Below are 19,424 nucleotides of genomic sequence, written 5' to 3'. Positions count from 1 at the left end.
TGGGGGTGGGAGCTGTTCTCTCAGGGCCCTGCTACTCTGACTAATCTGCGACCATGTGCATTCTTCTCCAAGAAATTCACTCCAGCTGAGAGAAACTATGATGTGGGTAACCGTGAATTATTGGCGGTAAAGTTGGCATTCGAAGAATGGAGGCATTTTTTGGAGGGTGCTGTTCACCGTATTACTGTCATCACTGATCATAAAAACCTTGCGTATATCGAGTCCGCCAAGAGATTGACGCCTCGACAAGCGAGGTGGGCTCTTTTCTTTTCTAGATTTAATTTTTGTATTGCTTTTCGGCCGGGGTCTAAAAACGTGAGGGCAGATGCACTGTCTCGTAGTTTGGACCCGGTGTCACCTCCAGAGCCTCCTTCCTCCATTCTTCCACGAGGGGTGGTCGCTGCCTTGTCGTCTGAGTTAGAGGCTGAGGTCAGGGAGGCCCAGTCCTCAGCGCCATCTTCCGCTCCAGACACTAAACTGTTTGTCCCTTTGCACCTCCGGTTACGAGTACTTCAAGAGTTCCATGAGTCCGTTCTTAGTGGCCATCCTGGAGTTACAGCCACTCGCAGGGCTGTTGCTCGACTGTTTTGGTGGCCGTCTCTTCACTCAGATGTTGCTTAGTTTGTGTCTGACTGTGCTACATGTGCCCGTGCTAAGGTATGTCGTAACCGGCCGGCCGGGGAACTGGTTCCATTACCTGTTCCTGAAAGACCATGGACCCACTTGTCCATGGATTTCATTACGGACCTCCCTGTCTCAAATGGTATGACTGTGATCTGGGTGGTGGTGGATCGTTTTAGTAAACAGGCACATTTTGTTCCCCTCTCCGGTCTACCTTCTGCTGCGACCCTTGCCAACCACTTTATTGACCAGGTGGTTCGGTTACATGGGTTGCCCCTGAATATTGTGTCTGACAGGGGGGTACAATTCATTTCTCGGTTTTGGAGGGCCTTGTGCAGGCGGTTGGGAATTGAGTTGTCCTTCTCGTCCGCCTATCATCCCGAGTCTAATGGGCAGACGGAAAGGACGAATCAGACCCTTGAGCAAATCCTGCGGTGCTTGGTTTCTGCTCAGCAGGAGGATTGGTGTACGTTTTTGCCCCTTGCGGAGTTTGCATTCAATAGCAGAGTTCATCAGTCTACGGGAACTTCTCCCTTCTTCTGTAATTACGGGTTTCACCCTCACTTCGGGACCTTCTCTAGAGTGAATTCGGGGTGTCCAGGGGCCGACTCCATCGTTCAGCATCTGGGGGAGGTGTGGAAGGAGGTACGGCGGTGCATCGTGACGGCTCAACAGTCCCAGAAGCGCCAAGCGGACAAACGCCGTACTCTGTCCCCCACCTGAAAGGGGGGTCCCAAAGTGTGGCTGTCCACTCAGAATATCAGGCTCAGGGTTCCGTCTGCTAAGTTGGGTCCTAAGTTTATAGGGCCCTATGAGATCATTGAAGTGATCAACCCGGTGGCTTTTCGGTGGCAACTGCCCCAGACCTTGCGTATTCCCAATGTATTTCATACCTCCTTGCTTAAGCCATTTGTCCCTTCGGTGGTGGATTCTCAGACCCCTTCGGCTCTGATACTGGTGGACGGTGAGGAGGAGTACGAAATTCAGCGTATTATCGACTCTCGTTGGGTTCGTAGTTCCCTCCAGTATCTGATTCATTGGAAGGGTTACGGTCCGGAGGACCGGTCCTGGGTGCCGGCTCGCTCCGTGTGGGCCGATTGGTTAATTGCGGCTTTCCACCGTAAGAAACCTGGGAAGCCTGGGGGTCCGGTGGCCCCCCCTTGAGGAGGGGGTACTGTCATGATTCGCCTCCCTATCCACATGGCTAGGGGGCGGAGCCTTCTCTTGGGCCTCACTTCCGGCCCCTGGATGCCTTAAAAGCTGACACTTCCAGTGAACCAGCGCAGGCTATAAGCTTAGCTCTGCTTTGCCTGTGATTGCTGGTCCTGTGAGTGATATCCTTATCTGTCTGTTCCTGTGCCCCCGTGCCCTTGTCTGTGTTCTGTCCCCTGGTCGTCCCTCCTGTCCTGTGTCCCCCCTCCTATTCCCCACTCGGTTGCTTCCGCCGGTACTGACCTTAGCCTGACTTTGACTTCGCTTCTGCTTGCTCCTCCGGTCCTGCTTCTGCCCGTACGGACATGGATGGCTTTTTGGGGCTTATTAAATTGTTTACGAGGAAATTGGTTTGTGTTTTTTATTTCTAATAAATGATTTTTTCATGTGTGTGTGTGTGTGTGTTTATTTACTGTAATTTACAGATTAATCATGGAAGGTTTCTCGGGGAGACTCCTGACATGATTAATCTAGGACTTATTGGCAGCTATGGGCTGCCATTAACTCCTTATTACCCCGATTTGCCAACGCATCAGGCCAAATCGTGAAGAGCCGGGTACAGTCCCAGAACTGTCGCATCTAATGTATGCAGCAATTCTGGGCGGCTGCTGACTGATATTGTTAGGCTGGGGGACCCCCCATAACGTGGGGCTCCCCATCCTGAGAATACCAGCCTTCAGCCGTATGGCTTTATCTGGCTGGTATTAAAATTGGGGGAACCGCACGCCGGTTTCTTTAATTATTTAATTATTTATTTCACTGCACAGTATACACACGCCCACCGGCTGCTGTGATTGGGTGCAGTGAGACACCTGTCACTCAGCGTGGGGGCGTGTCTCACTGCAACCAATCATAGGTGCCTGTGGGCGAGGTAAGCAGGGAATATGAGATGGCTGTGTGCAGAGCACAGCGCGCCCGCTGGTATAAAGGCTCGGTCACGCTGTGCGGGCCGGCCAATCACTGCAATTCCACAACTAACAGGGCTGTGGCATTGCAGTGGTCTGCCAGACAATCCCTGCATGAGGGCTGTCTCTCAAAAGAGCGCCAACATGCAGGGATGAAGACCACGAGTACAGCACGAGTATCGCAAAATTACTCGGTACCCGCCGAGTAGCCCGAGTACAGTGATACTCGTGCGAGTACCGAGTAGTGACAAGCGTACTCGCTCATCACTAGTAACGAGTACTCGAGCATTGTTGTGCTCACTCACCACTAATCAGATTCTCGGCATACACCTGCATTATGTTAATCTCAGATTACGTAGCAAAAACCTGCTGACAGATTAGTTTCTATCAAGTAATGGAGCAAGACTGTTAATTTGTCTTACCTCAGATTGCTTTAAAGAATGCAAATCAGCAGATTTCTAAGACAGCCAGAGCAGTGCTATGAGATGTCAGCTCTGAAGATAGCACAATGGTGAATGCTATTATAGACTATTCAGAATAAGTAGACTGAAGTAATGACATGTATTTAGTAAGTAATTCACTTTTTATCTAATTGTTAAATAGTGTTCTATATGCAAACATATCCTCTTTGAGGTGCAGTGCTTGATAATAGTGACAGTATTCTGTTGACCTTAAATTGGTTGTCTTTTAGAGCTGGATCTGCAGAAGGCACTAAATCTTCAGAGCCTAACGGTCAAAGAAGGTCAACTGATGGTCTACAAAACTAAATGTAAAGGATACCTGCTCTCGTCGTCCTTCAAAAAACTATTCCTCTCATTAACTGTTGACGCATTAAGTTTTGCAAAAACTCAATTTTCCAAGGTTAGAAAACTTAGTGGAATTTATGTTTTGTTTTTTTTTGTTTTTTTTTTAAATCCTTTCTTAATGGAGCTATTTATGATTTTTATGCAATGATCCTACAGAATGTGTCAGCAAATATGGAATCACTCATACTGTAGTGTAGTTTGCCCTTCAACTCTTTCTTTCTGTCTTTCGTCAGAAAAGTTCATTTATACCCCTATCAAGAGTCCGTGCCCTGGAGAAAGTGGAAGAGAAAAGCTTTGGAAATTCAAATGTAATGCAAATTATTTACACAGATGAGCATGGCGGCCTGGAGGCGTTATATTTGCAGTGTAAGGTACTGATATCATTATCAATATGGAAAAATAACATTTCATTCCACCTCACTATTAATCATTGACAACACGCGATTTATAAGAATTATTCTGGATATGTATAATAATAATTCTCAGCATTATTATTACTTTATAGAAATATATAGAACATGGTTTTTTTATATGATTTTTTTATATTTGGGGAAGGATGTCATAAGACTTGACCTCCACATTGCCGTCATACGTTTGCGGCACATAACTGGTGGGAATCCAAGTACCAGTTACTTGCATATTAGTATTTGATTGTTACTGTTAAAATTAATAATACGGACCATGTGCACACTGTTTTACTTATTCACATATTATAATTTTTCACTAAATTGCATATATTTGAGGCTAATAATTTTGCTCTTTGGCTACATTCAAAAAATTGCATCATTTAGCTTTTACAGGCTTTTTGTTTACCTGCACATTCAACTTTGATGTGGTCCATAGTCAGAAATTAACTCAGAGGAGCGTCGAAAAAAACGGCTTACAGAATTGCAAACTCTCCCACCAGAATGAGCTCACTGAGGGATTTCCAGTTATCTCATTCCACAGCCAGCTATCGATGGTGCAACACAAAGGCTATAGAAGGAAAACAGTGCAAAATTTTTAACATGTCCCAATTGCAAAAATGTTTGTTAGTAAATAAAAAAAAAATGCATGCGTTTAAAAGGAACCAACCGCCAGCAATTTGCTCTATGAGGTGAAAACAGTGCCATACTGGCACTAAGATGCGAATTTAGTCATACCTGTTGTAAAAAGATGGAATGCTGTGTTAATTAAATAACTTTAATCAAAGTTGCAGAAATGCATTGCACTTTGATTGATTGGTGCAACGGGGGCGGGCCTTTGTGGTTTGCCCCCTTTTCTTTATTGGAATATTACGGTTGTTGATGGTGCTTGCACATTGCCACAGTAATTCTGTCTTCATTAAAATGGTGCCAGAGTCCGCACATGCGCGTACCACAATCTCCAACGTTATCTTATTGAAGACAATAAGTGGCAGGGACATGTGCGCAGATGTAAAAAAGAAAAAATCTGTGCATGCCCCAATGCCCCTAATAGTCTTTACCGCAGTGTCTTCAATAAAATGGTGCTGGAGATCGTGGTACGTACATGAGTGGACTACAGCGCGATTTTAATGACAGAATTACTGTGGCAATGTTAACGCACCACCAACTGGAGCAATAGCGGCACAATATTCAAATAGAGAAGAGGGGGCAAGCCAGAAGGACGTCGAAGGAGGAATAAATGCCAAGGACCTGACCCACAGAGGCCGCCCTCGATGCACACATCACTCAAAGTGCACTGCATTTCTGCAATTTTGATAAAAGATATTTCATCAACCAAGCATCGGATTTTTCTGTAACAGGTATGCCTGGATTCAGCATTTTCATGCCAGTATGGCACTGCCTTTTACGTAATATAGAAAAATCCTGGTGGTTGGTTCCCTTTAAGGAAAATAAAATGTCCCAAGAAGTGCACAACTCCGTTAACTACCCAAAGACAAAGAGTAATACCGTATATTTCGGTAGTTGTAAAGTTAATATGGTACAATGGTAATTACTGACACTAAAATGGTAGTAATTAATGACCAAAACAGTTGAGGTCCATTTACAATAGATGTTTTGGCATGTTAATCAACCACTCATCTATAAATATTTGAGATGATTTAGGAAAGCCTGCACTCGCAAGGGGTTGGACCCGATGGCCCTTGAGGTCCCTTCCAACTGTACCATTCTATGATTCTATGATTTTATGTATTACCTATCGATAGACATTTAATAGCCTGTTTACTCAGTCTGACTGGTTTTCAGATGTGCACTGAAAAATCTGTAATAGATGGATTAGTGCACATAGGCTGCCATTGTAAGGGGTGGGCAGACCCCTTACAAGGAAGCACAGGTTTTCTCTGAAGTGGTTAATGCTGTCCCCATAGAAACTGTACAGGAGGGAGGAGGAGCCGGCAGCTTAGGGGGAAAGGAAGTGTGTGCTGAAGGCAGTTGTGTCCGGGACGGGAGAGAAGAAACAGCCAGGGGCAGAGTGTGGAGCTGAGTGGGCAGAAAGAAAGAAAGAAAGAAAGAAGGGAGCTGGAAGAACAGGGAAGCCGGAGAGAAAAGGAGCGGGCGGAACCTCATAGTGCGAAGCAGTCCCGGTGTGGGTCCGGGCTGTGGGTAGCCATAAGTGGGAGCCAGGTGAAGCAGAGTAGCCGGGCACATCCCCACTGGAGGAGACGTCAGGGCAGGCTTTCCCCAGCTAAGAAAAGAACGTGAAGTCATCTGTAACTGCCGGTTTTTGGAAAGAGTTGTGAAATAAAGAATGTCTTTTATTTGCATCGAACCATGCCTGGAGAGTGTTTATACGTCGGACGACATCTGCACCACCACACTCTGCCCCACCATGACATCTCCTGTCCCCAAAGTGACGGCGGAACCAGGGGTAAGCCTGATAGCAAGGGCAACGACTACCAGCCCCGAGGCACCCCTGGCACCCCGTTACACCATTATTCTCGGCAGCACAGGACAGGATAGTGCACCACCGAGAACAATGATCTTTTATGCAGCACAAAAGAGCATTTCACCCGATGAACGAGTGTTTCACTCATTTTTTAGATGATCGGCAGCCAATTTAGGCTGAAAGATTATCGTGAATGATTATCTGTCCCAATAAATCCCCTAAAATTAAAGCTAAGTCTAAAGGGAATGTCACGATTTTTATTTCTGGATTATTCATTGTGGATTACTCCTGGAGATAACTCGATAAATACTATATCCTGAATGGGCAGAGGAGTCACGGGGTCACAAATAGAAGCAAATCCACGTTAACTGGAGTTATCTGATAAATGACAGCATATTTGCTAAAGTGAGTCTTGTTGGCTGGGTTTATGAGAAACAGGACAAACTTGTGGATCGAGATGTGACATTACTGGGACAAAGATAGTATAAATAATAAGGCTGTCTCCTCTCAGTAGAGGAGGGGGTCAGGGGGTTTTGCAACTACCGACAGAGTAGAGCTCCTAGACACTTCAGAATCCACATCTCTTCTGTCGTAGAAGAGGAGTGTAGGGGATAGCCAGAAGTGCCAGATTAGAATCTTGTGGATCCAGATGCTTGAGGAGATTCCACCTGGGAAAGCCAACTTCGCTCACATCTTAGTTCATTCCAACCTGTTACCTTTAATGCTTAGGGCCTAGTCGCTAAATTCCCATTTTCTGGATCCTTCTGTCTTGGGCCACTCCATTTGAAGGACTGTCTCTAGCCTCAGCGTTCTCTCGTGTTCTATGTCTTTCCCAGCATCTTAAGATCGATCACGCTATACTGACTCTATCTCCTTTCTCCTACCTCCACCACAAGTCAACCACTGCATGGTACCTCAACAACCTACAGAGTATCCGTCCGCATCTATTGCGCTCTTGGTCTTCACTAACTCTTCTAGAAGGAACCGTCTCTTTCTCAACTAACCCCTCCCACTGTAGGCTAGTTCCAACAATTAACTATTACTCTATGGTCTGGTAACTACATATACAAGTACAAGTGCTACACAATATACATAACGTATATCCTTGCTGTACATTATACAGGAACACATCACAATATATTACTGTTCACATGCCACAATATTTACCAAAGATGCAGATCACAATTCACATTACATTACATGAAAAAACAATAATGTGATTGGTGTATTCAGGGAAAGGAACAGCAACAATCCACCTCCTAAGGCCTCCTTCACACATCTACGCAAAACACGAACATTTTGCACGGTCTGTGGTGAAAGTGCATGTGTGTGTTTGTGTTCTACGTGTGCTTCCCCTGTGCTATCCGTGTGACATCTGGTGTCACATCTGTCTCTCTACATTATGCATTATGAGACTAGTGACAAATTCAGCACTTGAGTCATTTCCATGTTAGACTCTCAACATTAAAGGGATTTCCTTTCCTTTGGCATTCGTAGGGTTAATGTCAGTTTGCTTCCCAGCAGCTTCTGAATTCTGATCACGTTTCCGGTTTGGGTCCCAGTCCCTTTATATACTCCCTGCTACCAGCAGAGGGTGCTGGTTATTCTTTGCCATTTGGATGCTGGGCCAAGAGGCGGACAGAGCTGCTGTAACCCTCTGTTGAAGTTGCTGTGGTGGCTGCAGTCTTGGTGCTGACTGCAGCAATTCATTGTTGTTGTTTTCCCACCTGTCTGTCTCATCTTCCCTTGGTGTGTTGTTTTAGTGCAGCGGTGGGCCAGCGTCCCTTACTTGTCCACTCACTAGCCAAGACTATTGTAGGGTCACTCAGGGCTTCAGGTTCCTGCCCGGCGACAGATGAGGAACCTGTATAGGGACTGGCTAGGAATGCAGGGTACAGCGACAGGTAAGTGGAGAAGGTGTCAATCTTCCCTCTCACTGGCATCAGGGCCCACTGTTGTTAAGGTGTCCCCACTGTACCTCTTGTTTGCCTTGGTAAAACCCCTATCTGTTGTGTGTTTTACCTCACACCGGACCTTCCCTAAGTCCGTGTTGTGAAATCCGGATAGCACACGGACAGCATGAGCTGGTATACTTACCATTCTCCGGCGCTGTTGTCTCCGGCACTGCTGTTACTTCCGGGTCCACGGTAAGTGTAGTGAAAATGCATGTGCTTAATGAACAGGTCCGGAAGCAACAGCAGAGGCAGAGGCACTGAGAGCAGCGCCAGAGACAGGTAAGTATAAAATTCTTTATTTTTATGTTTTCTCCGCTATGTGTCACATTGATGGCACACAGATTACATCGGTGTGCAGTCCGTGTGCTATCCATGCTGATAGCAGAAAATGGACGAAGCCTTGTGGAGCACACGAACATGCGTGTGCTCCACACGGACACATGGTCCATGTGAAGACACAGATGTGTAACCAAGCCCATTGTAAAGGGAACCTGTCGCCATATTTGGCAACTATAAGCTGTGACCACCACCAGTGAGCCCTTATATACAGCATTCTATAATACTGTATATAACAGTTCAGGCCACCCTGTATAACCTAAAAACACTATGTTTATTATACTCACCTAGGGGGCAGTCCAGTCCGATGGGCGTCACTGTTCTTTGACCGATGGCTCCTCTCTGCTGAGATCTCCGTCCTTCTTCTACCCAGCCCAGTATGGATTGACGCGTCTACGTCATTCACATAGGTCGACATTGTGGTCCTGTGCAGGTGCACTTTGAACTTCCCTGCTGAGGGCAGATCAAAGTACTGTAATGCGCAAGCACAAGGAAAGGTTAAGACTGCATGTGCACTACAATACTTTGATATGACCTGAGCAGGGGAGATCAAAGTGCGCCTGCGCAGGATCTCAATGCCAGCTAGTGTAGATGATGTAGAACGCATCATGCACATGGGCCTTAGAAAGAGGATGGTGATTGTCGCAGAGAGGAGGCACCGGGCCGCAGAGCAGCAACACCCATCGGACCGGACTAACCCTTAGGTGAGTATTATAAAAGTGTTTTTTACATTGTACACAGTGGTGTGGGCTCTTATATACAGTATTCTGGAATGCTATATATATAAGAGCCCACTGATGGTGGCCACAGCTTATAGTCACCAAATCTGGTGACAGGTTCCCTTTAATACGTTTACGTGAGTCCGTGTTTACAGTATGTGTGAAAACAGACATCACAGGTATCAGAGACACTGATGTGTGAAGGAGCCCTAAAGGGTGCTTTACATGCTGCGACATCGCTACCGATATATCGTCGGGGTCATGTCGTTAGTGATGCACATCCAGCGCCGGTAGCGACATCGCAGCATGTGACACCAAGGAGCGACGATCAACGATCGCAAAATCGTTCAAAAACGGTGATCGTTGACACGTTGCTACTTTCCTTAATATCGCTGCTGCCACAGGTACGATGTTGTTTGTCGTTCCTGCGGCTTCACACATCGATACGTGTGACACCGCAGGAACGACGAACATCTCCTTACCTGCGTCTACCGGCAATGCGGAAGGAAGGAGGTGGGCGGGATGTTACGTCCCGCTCATCTCTGCTTCTTTTGGCCAGCCGCTTAGTAACGCTGCAGTGACGTCGCTATGATGCCGAACGCACCTCCCCCTTGAGGGAGGTATTGTTCGGCGGTCACAGCGACGTCGCTGACAAGGTATGTGCGTGTGACGCTCTGCCGTAGTGATAATGTTCACTACGTCTGCGAGCACCAAATGTCGCACGAACGACGGGGCGGGTGCTATCGCGCTCAACGTCGCTAGCAATCGCTAGCGATGTCGCAGCATGTAAAGCACCCTGTAGACTGTATTTGGACAAAAAAAATGTGATATTTGTGAGACCAGCCTATGCTATCTATTTCTATAGACAAAAAGAGAGAATAAATAGACTAAAAACGTCATTCTGTTAAAGGGAACCTGTCAGGGGCAATATGCACCCAGAACCACGAGCAGTTCGGGGTGCATATTGCTAATCCCTACCTAGCAGTCCCAGCCTATAATAGCATAGATAAAGACATTTTTAGAAAAAGTATTTCTAAAGATCCTATATGATATGCTAATCATCACGGGGACTAGTCGCAATGGCGTTAGTTCCAGCGCTCATTCCGCCCTCTTAGTATGTTAGCACACCCACAGGCACGTGCTAACATGCTATTCAATGCACACTGCCAGCGTCATCACCAGTGGTGACGCGTGTATCTGTCCGTTCCTACAGCCTCAGACGCCAGAAAGTGCGCATGTTTTGAAGTCCCCATCACTTCTGGTCATGTGCACTAGACCTCTCTGAAGCCTGGAACGCGTACATCTGGATTCATAGTGTTCATGACCAAAAGTGTGGTGACCTGATCGTGCGCAGTGCCAGGCGTCTGAGGCTGCAGCAACGAACAGGTACACATGTCGCCACTGGTAATGACGATGGCAGTGGGCATTGAATAGCACGTTAACACGCCCCTGTGGATGTGCTAACGTGCTAGGAGGGTGGAATGAGCGCAGGAACTAACGTCCTTGCAACTAGTCCCTGCGCTCATTAGCATATCATAAAGGATCTTTAGAAATACTTTTTCTAAAAATCCCTTTATCTTTGCTACTAGATACAGGGACGGCAGGATTTAGCAATATACATCCAGAACTGCTCGTGGTTCTGGGTGCATATTGCACCTGACAGGTTCCCTTTAATTATCATTCTTCACTGTCACAGATATACATAAGTTCTTTAAGTCTGTAGAAGCCCCAAGAACTTTTGGTTTAAAAAATATAAACTCCGTCTGTCCGATTTACCGTACCACAAGCTGAAAAAAATAATAAAATATAATTATAAAACCATTCTTATGACATTCTGGTTGTTGCATAAGATTAACCTCTTCTTTGTATTTTAGTGTGTTAATGAACTAAATCAATGGCTCTCTGCATTGCGAAAGGTCTGTGTTAACAACAGTGATATGCTCGGATCCTACCACCCTGGTGTCTACAAAGGCGAGAAGTGGAGCTGCTGCCACCAGAAGGAGAAAGGGGGTATTGCATTATCCATAGATTTTTCACGTGCATAACCTAGATTTTTACCGTATACTCAGAGCTGCAGAGGGGTAGCAAGAGGTTCAGCTCGGGGAGGGGGCTGTGAAAAATCTCAGTGTGTGCCTAAGCAGGTAACCTTGATTACAACTATGTTTGCGCTCCCTAATTGTGGGTGTAGAGGAACCTCTGCAGATGACCTCGCTGTTACTGAAAATAAATCTCTATACAAAGGCCAACACAGATATTACCGCCGTATTGTAATCATATAGACACTAGTCCTACATAACATATAAGAGGTTACAGTACAGTTACAGATACTGATTTACAGGTGATATTCTTTCTTATGTAGTTGTTCACTTTTCCTGCCTTTTCCTTCTTGTCCAGATCACCATAATATCTTCTTCCAGCCATAACTCGTCTGCATAGATTACAACAAAGACATATTTGACTTCTCACACTTCCAGGACTGTCCTCATCTATCCCCAAATTGCACAACCCCTCATCCTGCTGATACCCCAATACTGTGCCACTGCTGCTGTGTGTCCCTATTACTGCACCTGCTGTTTGGCACAAAAACAGGGCTCCTCTTACTGCTCCAAATAATAATTCCCACCACTGTGCCCCTTACATGGTAATAATCTGATTTGCGCCCTGTAGATGATAAAACCGCCTCCTAAAAAATTAGAAAATAATAATCACAATGCCCTAGAAAAATGGCCATTTTTGGCCCCTAGAAAGTGATAATGCCGCGTGTGCACCTTTGACAGTCACAATACTATATATCCCAATAATGCTTTTTAAGTACCTATTTAACATTTAATAATGTTCCCTGAGTACCCACATATGCAGCTCCTCTATACACAATATAATGGACCCACAACTCTTATAAACAGATTGATCGGCCCACAGCTCCCCTACTGATAGTATGATAGGGCCCAGGTCCGCTATTGATAGTATGAAAGGCCCACAGGCACAGAAAGACTGAAGATTGCATTAGGCTGTGGTCTACGGAAAGGGGAGAGGTAATGCAGGCAGATCATGTTTCCCTTCTCTACTGTAGAGCTTAAGTATATCGACGTGCTACGCATGCTGTTATAGTTAAGGTTACTGGTAGCTCTGGGTGGGCCCCTCTAAGCATTGAGCCCACTCTGCCCTGCCCAGATGTACTACACTACTGCAGAGTTGCTTATAGTATCTGTATATACAGTGAACAAAAGTATAAACACAACACTTTTGTTTTTGTTCCCTTTTTCATGAGCTGAATGCAAAGATCTAAGACTTTTTCTATGTACACAAAAGGCCTTTTTCTCTCAAATATTGTTCTCAAATTTGTTTCTGTCTTAATAACCACTCCTGCTGTGCCGAGATAATCCATCCACCTTACAGGTGTTATTGTAGCCAGCCTAAGGCACACCTGTGCAATAATCCTGTTGGCTACTCATCGTCTTGATATGCCACACCTGTGAGGTGAATGGATTAGCTCAGCAAAGGAGAAGGGCTCACTAACACAGAGTTAGGCAAATTTGTGAACAATATTGGAGGGAAAAGGCATTTTGTGTACATACAAAAAGTCTTAGATCTTGGAGTTCAGCTCATCAAAAACGGGAGCAAAAAAAGTCTTGTTGCTATTTTTGTTCTGTGTATATCCTGTACTTTCTATCCAACTTTAACTTATGCTACCTCTCCGCAAACAAAATACATGGGAAAGCTGCATCAAAACTGCTTCAATTTGAGTATTTGTCCATGGCAACCTTTCAGAACTCACCTCTCATTTCTCAAAAGCCCTTTTGAAAATTAAGTTACAGACCTGATTGGAGGCTATGGGCATTTTTCAGTTTGTCAATTTTTTATACATAACATTATTGAGAGCAATAGTTTTTATTAATTAAATGTATATTGGTTTAAATATTGTTTATAGGGTTTATAGCTTTAATACAAAAGATATAATGGAAAATATCACAATGCAATGTTCATGGGTGGGGGGTTCAGAGGGAGCCTACGTCTGGAGATATGTACTAGGGTAGACATTTATGTGAAGGGGCCATAAATGCCTATAGTGAGGTTACTTTTTCAGAGGTGTTGGGCAAAATTAGACAAACATGACTGCTTTGTTGCAAAACTATCTTGTCTGTAGTATTGTAGATCAGCTTCATTCATTTCACTTCATCTGAGCCGCCGTGCCATGCATAACCCATGAGCAGGTATGGAAAGGTTTCTGGCGGAAAGCAGCCTTGTTTTTCTCATTCTGTCTAACCTCTTTAAAGGGGTATTTCCAAAATCACAGATTAGTTTTATATTAATGTACATATATATTAATTGGGCTAAGTTATTTTATCTTTAAAGGGAACCTGTCACATTGGACAGCTAGGTATGGGAAAGAAGTTGAGCAAAATGATATGTAGGTTTCTTGAAAAGAATTTTATTCATTAAGATTCCTGTTGTTTGCATAAATATGAGTATAGTGGGCACGTCTACTAGTGACTGACAGCTATCTCTGCATGCAGCGTCATACAGGGAAGACTGCCAATCACTGAATGGGATCGTCTCTTGGACTCATATGCTTTCAATCCAGGGTTATTACCTATTGCCTTATTTTTACGGATTATCTTGGAATTTCTCGACATATGGTAACCCAGATGCAATCACCACGGAACAGAGTTTAATGAATAAAATGCAAGGTTTAGTGAAATTTTTCCCATAAATATCAATTTGATGAACTCCTCCTATACTATAACATGTTGCCTGAAGATCAGATACCATTTTCAACATGACAGGTTCCCTTTAAATCTTCGTTTTACACAAATTACCAACCTAAAGATGCCTCTTCGATTTTATTTACTCTCTAGTTGCTATTGGATCCATCCTGGTTGATCATGGGCAGGGCAGTCGCTCTCTGATGGATTCCAGCATAGCTCTGCTGTACCTCCTCCACTAACAGTGTATTTTAAATTCAGAATACAACTATTCTTCTGTACTCTGGTCCTGTACAGTAGTCTGCCAGACTGATTTCATCTTCTACTATACTCAATATAGCTTAATGTATGTTTTTACATCATTGATCTGTTAGTTATTTTTCAGCAGAGACCAAGAGTTCTGCACTCCACTCTGTTTGCACAATAGAGCTTGAAATAGCCATTGTGGAAGCACAGCAAGGCCGAGACCAGCCTTGTTGAGCTGTGTTTGACACCTCTTTCTGACAGATCATTGTTGTGAAATTACAAATGTTGCTTTGAGGATTATCTCCTGTGAAAGGCATCAACAAAGGGACATTTGCAGTTTTGCATCATTGATCTGTCTTCAGAAGATTTTTTGCAAGAAAGCAGCCATTTTTGCCTAATTCTGCATAACCCCTTTGAAAGAGTAAACACATTGTTGACATTTACGTTGTATTCACTTTACTGGACCTGTACATATCTCCAGAAGTAGGCTTCCTATGAATATAGATCAGCTTGATGATGTGCCACTAGTGATGAGCGAGCACTACCATGCTTGGGTGCCCAGTACTCTTAATGAGCAATTGATGCTGGGATGGACTCGACTCATGTACAGAGTATAATAGAAGTCAATGGGGAACTCAAGCATTTTTCCAGTAGATCTTCTGAAAAATGCTTGAGTTTCCCATTGACTTCCATTACACTCTGTACACAAGTTGAGCCTGTCCAAGGATCCAATTGCTCATTTCAAGTATCGAGCATGGTAGTGCTTGCTCATCACTATGTGTCACATATCTGTAGTAGAGGCACACCTGAGTAAACACAGTGAATCAGAACTGTGGTTCTAGCACAGGTGAGAGATAATCCCAGAGAAGTGGGACATACAGAAGAGGGAGGTAGGGACCCGCAGCACTGAAGGAGAGCACTGTGATGCTGGGAAATGTAGTTTTAGTAGTGTAAGGATAGGACTGCCCATGTGAGGCTGGATTTAAGCAGCGGCATATAAAGATAAAAAATAGACATAAAAGTATGAGAAATAAGCTATGTGTTCGGTTTGGTATCTATATTAAAAATAAGTATGTATTTATTGTGCTTTGTGAAAAATAATGTGATTTTGGGAATAACCCATTATTTGTTAGAGACTGGACCAGGAATTGCACATGTAAGCTGTTTGCTTTACTTTCAGTTGCGGGCTGTGACAAAACTCGACATGAAGTCACATTACAAGAATGGAACGATCTCTTCAATCCTGATCTAGAGGCACAGCTTATTTTCAGGCACTTGCTTAGCGTGAGAGAGTTAATGAGGTAAATTGCTTGTTTTTCTTATGATAGTATGCATTCATATGATAGTATGGGAATATTTCAGTGTCATGCATGGTTACAATTAGGTGAAGATTATAACGCACACTAAGAATTATTTCAGAAAGGGGGAGCAAGCACTGCTTGAGAATAGCGCACAAACAAAAGTGTAAATTCACAAATTATTTTTAGCAAACAATTGATCAATTTTTTGAGCCACCCCTGCCACATGACGGCAAATTTCAATAGGGGGTTTTCTGTATATATATATATATATATATATATATATATATATATATATATATATATATATATATATTATTTATATATATACAGTATATAAATGCTGTGTGTGGATATGCTATCAATACCCAAAGAGATTTCAGGATATTTTCTCTTTTGGATCCCTACACCATCTGGTGAAACCGTACAATCTTTAAAACGTATTTCCAAGAATGAAATAAAATGTAGCCCATCAATATAATTCCATCAATATAATTCAAACGGCAACCTGTTATACTCACATATCAGGACGGGCTGCAGTCTGAAGAAACAAACACTGCTCCCGTGACCTCTGTGTCAACTGACAGGAGCTTCTCACATTCCTCCATTAGACAAGGAGAATTGTGTGACAAAAGAAGAAATATCTTCTCGGCTGACTGGGCATGAAGGAGTGAAGCTGGATAAAAATCCTTTGTGCTTAGTCAGCTCAGGTTTAATTCTGTCACACATTTCTCCTTAGCTAATGTGTACTTTTGATACAGCTCCTGCCAGTTGACTTACAGGTCTCAGTGCAGTGGTTTCTCAGAGTGCAATCAGTCTAGACATGTGACAAGGATGGGCTGCATTTGAATTATGTGACGGGGGAAAGTGCTTTATATGCATTTCAGTGTAGCTTATAACTGCATTACATGAACGCTGTGTTATTTGGCACCCACGTAAATGAGCACAGCTGTGGTTTAGACTTTCCACTCCGCTCCTAACGCTGGTGCTTAGAAGCAGGAGGAATAAAACCAATTTGAGCAGAAGAAGCAGTGAAAGGAAAACGGAAGGCAGCAGGTAGTGTGACTATACCTGAAAAATGTATACCCATGTTTCCCCGAAAATATGACAGTCTTATATTATTTTTTGCTACAAAAGATGCGCTAGTGCTTATTTGCAGTGGATGTCAAGTCACATTTACTCGAACAAAAAAAAACAACATTTATTCAAATCTAATCATGTCATCACATTCTGGAGCATCAACATTTTGTGTTAATCCAAGTCCTGATTCAGATGCACATTTTCTTATCTGATCTGCTGTTTTCATTGTGCAGAACCAGTGCAATAGTGGTGGGCACATGTGTACAATGGTTAAATTACCTTCTTAAATTTATTATTCTCTATGTACTGGTAAGTTTACCCCCAAAAGAAATAAGACACCCCCTAAAAGAATCACACTCACCAGACCTCAATTAATTAGAGTTGGCAAGTGAATGGTCTCCCATATACAAATGTGCGTTGCAGTGAAGTCCCCCTGTGTTCTTCAGCGGTTGGCTCCCCCTATTGATTGGAAGCAGTATCACTCGCACAGGGGTGATACTGGTACCCGATCTGCTTGTGATAGCTGCAGCGTAATGCAGCTCTAATATCGAGGGACCTGTCAGCGACGCAGATCTCTGTGTGAGAGACCATCCACCATTGGCTTTTGTCAACTGTAATTGTTTGGGGTCTGGTGAGTGCAATTTTTTATTTTTTCCGGTGGGGGGGTCTACTTTCTTTTGGGGATATCTGCTCTCTTTGATAAAAAGTTCTACTGGATTCTTTAACTTTTTTATCTGCTTGAACACTTCCTTATGGAACCGTAACAAGGACTTATTTTTGGAGAAGGGCGTATATTTTAAGCATGCCCCAAAAATCGTACTAGGGCTTATTTTCGGTATAGGTCTTATTTTCAGGGAAACTGGTTAGTAGTCACTCTACAGTTACATGCTGCTTTGGAACACTAATAATTTGGTTCGCCCTCTTAAACATTACAGAAGCTTCCTTAGTGTGTCATGGCCATAAAACATGTTCAAGTTGTTCTGTTATGAACCGTTTTAGCCCACATACAGTTAGGCTAAGTTCACACACTGCGTTTTTTTGACACTGCGTTTTTGTGCGTTTTTGGCCGCTAAAAACGCACAAAAACGCACCCACGTCGAAAAAACGCGTAAAAAAATGCATGCGTTTTTACCACGATTTGGTGCGTTTTTGGCTGCGTTTTGCTGCGTTTTTGATCTCTGCGTTTTGCTGCGTTTTTCCAATGCATTGCATGGGGGGAAAACGCAGAAAAACGCAGGAAAGAATTGACATGTCCATTTTTTTTTCCAAGCTCAAAAATGCAGCTTAAAAAAAAAAAGTTGTGTGCGGACAGCAAAAATGAAAACTCATAGACTTTGCTGGGGAAGCAAAGTCATGCAGTTTTGAGGCCAAAAACGCACCCGAAAAACGCGCAAAAACGCCGCGAAAAACGCACTGTGCGCACATAGCCTAATAGTAATAGCTAACATACACAGACTAAAGTCTAATGTGTAAAGGGGCCTTCTGACTCATGTCAGGGAAGAGAAGGACACAGTTTCCTATCCTTTTGTTGTACAGGAGATAAGCAGCTGAGAGAACACTCTCAGCTAAGACCATCAACGTATATCGGAGACCTGGGGGAGATAGCGGTTGACCAAGGGATTGTTTGTGATTGTTTGGCCAACATCTACCCAATGTTTACAAATGGGGCTACAACTTTGCAGATGAGGTCACTTTTGATTGCACTTTTATCTGATAGCATTGAAAACGTGATCATGCACAGTGATTCAATGCTTTCTATGGTGTTTGACTGCGCTATTCAAAATCAAAACGTATATCGGAGACCTGGGGGAGATAGCGGTTGACCAAGGGATTGTTTGTGATTGTTTGGCCAACATCTACCCAATGTTTACAAATGGGGCTACAACTTTACAGATGAGGTCACTTTTGATTGCACTTTTATCTGATAGCATTTTAAACGTGATCATGCACAGTGATTCAGTGCTTTCTATGGTGTTTGACTGCGCTATTCAAAATCAAAACGGTAACAAGAAGATTTTTACCTAACAGTAGGCATAATGTTAAACTAAATACTCTTTGTATCTACAGGGAAAAGTACTTGGAAATAACAAAACATGATAAAAGCATCAAATCTCACCTAACAGGTAATTTGCTTTCACTCCACTCTTACTGTGGTTTTTGAAGGACAAGTTGTACTTTTGAAAAACACCATTCATTTTACCATATTATATACTGAAAAAAAAGGGGAAAAACTCCTCCAGGTGACGGGAAATTGTTAGAAAAACACAATTATTCCAGAAAAGTGGAGAAACAACGATGACGATGATGATGATGAATCCGGGCCTATATTTTTACGTTTGCTTTCTCCACGCAGCGATTGACAGCTCTTCCATTGTGAGTTTGGCCAGATGAAGAGCCGTCAATCAGGCTTTAGGCCCTGGGAACATGTAAATCCTGAAGGATCCCGCTATATGGTGATACTCTAGCAGTCTCGCACTGAGCACTATTGGCTGCTTGGAGTTATGCGGTGGGGCTGTGAATATAGCATAGATCAAAATCTTATTATTTAAAAAATATATATATTTCTCTTTTAGATCCTGCTAGAAAGGACATCACTACACAGCTTTTCCACATACTCAAAGACCTGGAAGCTGCTCATGATTCTTTCCTGGCTGATTCGCCAAATTTTGCTGACCAGGAAAAAAAGTACTTAC

The 19,424-nt window shown here is 43.5% G+C and overlaps 1 protein-coding gene across 1 annotated transcript in view; it reads left to right on the top strand.

Moving 5' to 3' along the window:
- LOC142280906 (ras GTPase-activating protein 4-like) overlaps nucleotides 1-19,416 on the top strand; it is a gene marked incomplete at both ends in the record, with an annotated part of 29,060 nt that extends 9,644 nt beyond the window's left edge. The window contains 6 exons of the mRNA XM_075332789.1: nucleotides 3,430-3,599; nucleotides 3,778-3,915; nucleotides 11,279-11,414; nucleotides 15,534-15,654; nucleotides 18,799-18,854; nucleotides 19,305-19,416. Of these exons, the coding sequence (XP_075188904.1) occupies nucleotides 3,430-3,599; nucleotides 3,778-3,915; nucleotides 11,279-11,414; nucleotides 15,534-15,654; nucleotides 18,799-18,854; nucleotides 19,305-19,416 (733 nt within the window). The remainder of the gene's footprint in view (nucleotides 1-3,429; nucleotides 3,600-3,777; nucleotides 3,916-11,278; nucleotides 11,415-15,533; nucleotides 15,655-18,798; nucleotides 18,855-19,304) is intronic.
- Between the last annotated feature and the right edge of the window lie 8 nt (nucleotides 19,417-19,424).

This window comes from Anomaloglossus baeobatrachus, unplaced genomic scaffold (genome assembly GCF_048569485.1).
Source record: "Anomaloglossus baeobatrachus isolate aAnoBae1 unplaced genomic scaffold, aAnoBae1.hap1 Scaffold_4635, whole genome shotgun sequence".
NCBI lineage: Eukaryota > Metazoa > Chordata > Amphibia > Anura > Aromobatidae > Anomaloglossus > Anomaloglossus baeobatrachus.
This window is presented reverse-complemented; position numbering and strand designations above follow the sequence as displayed.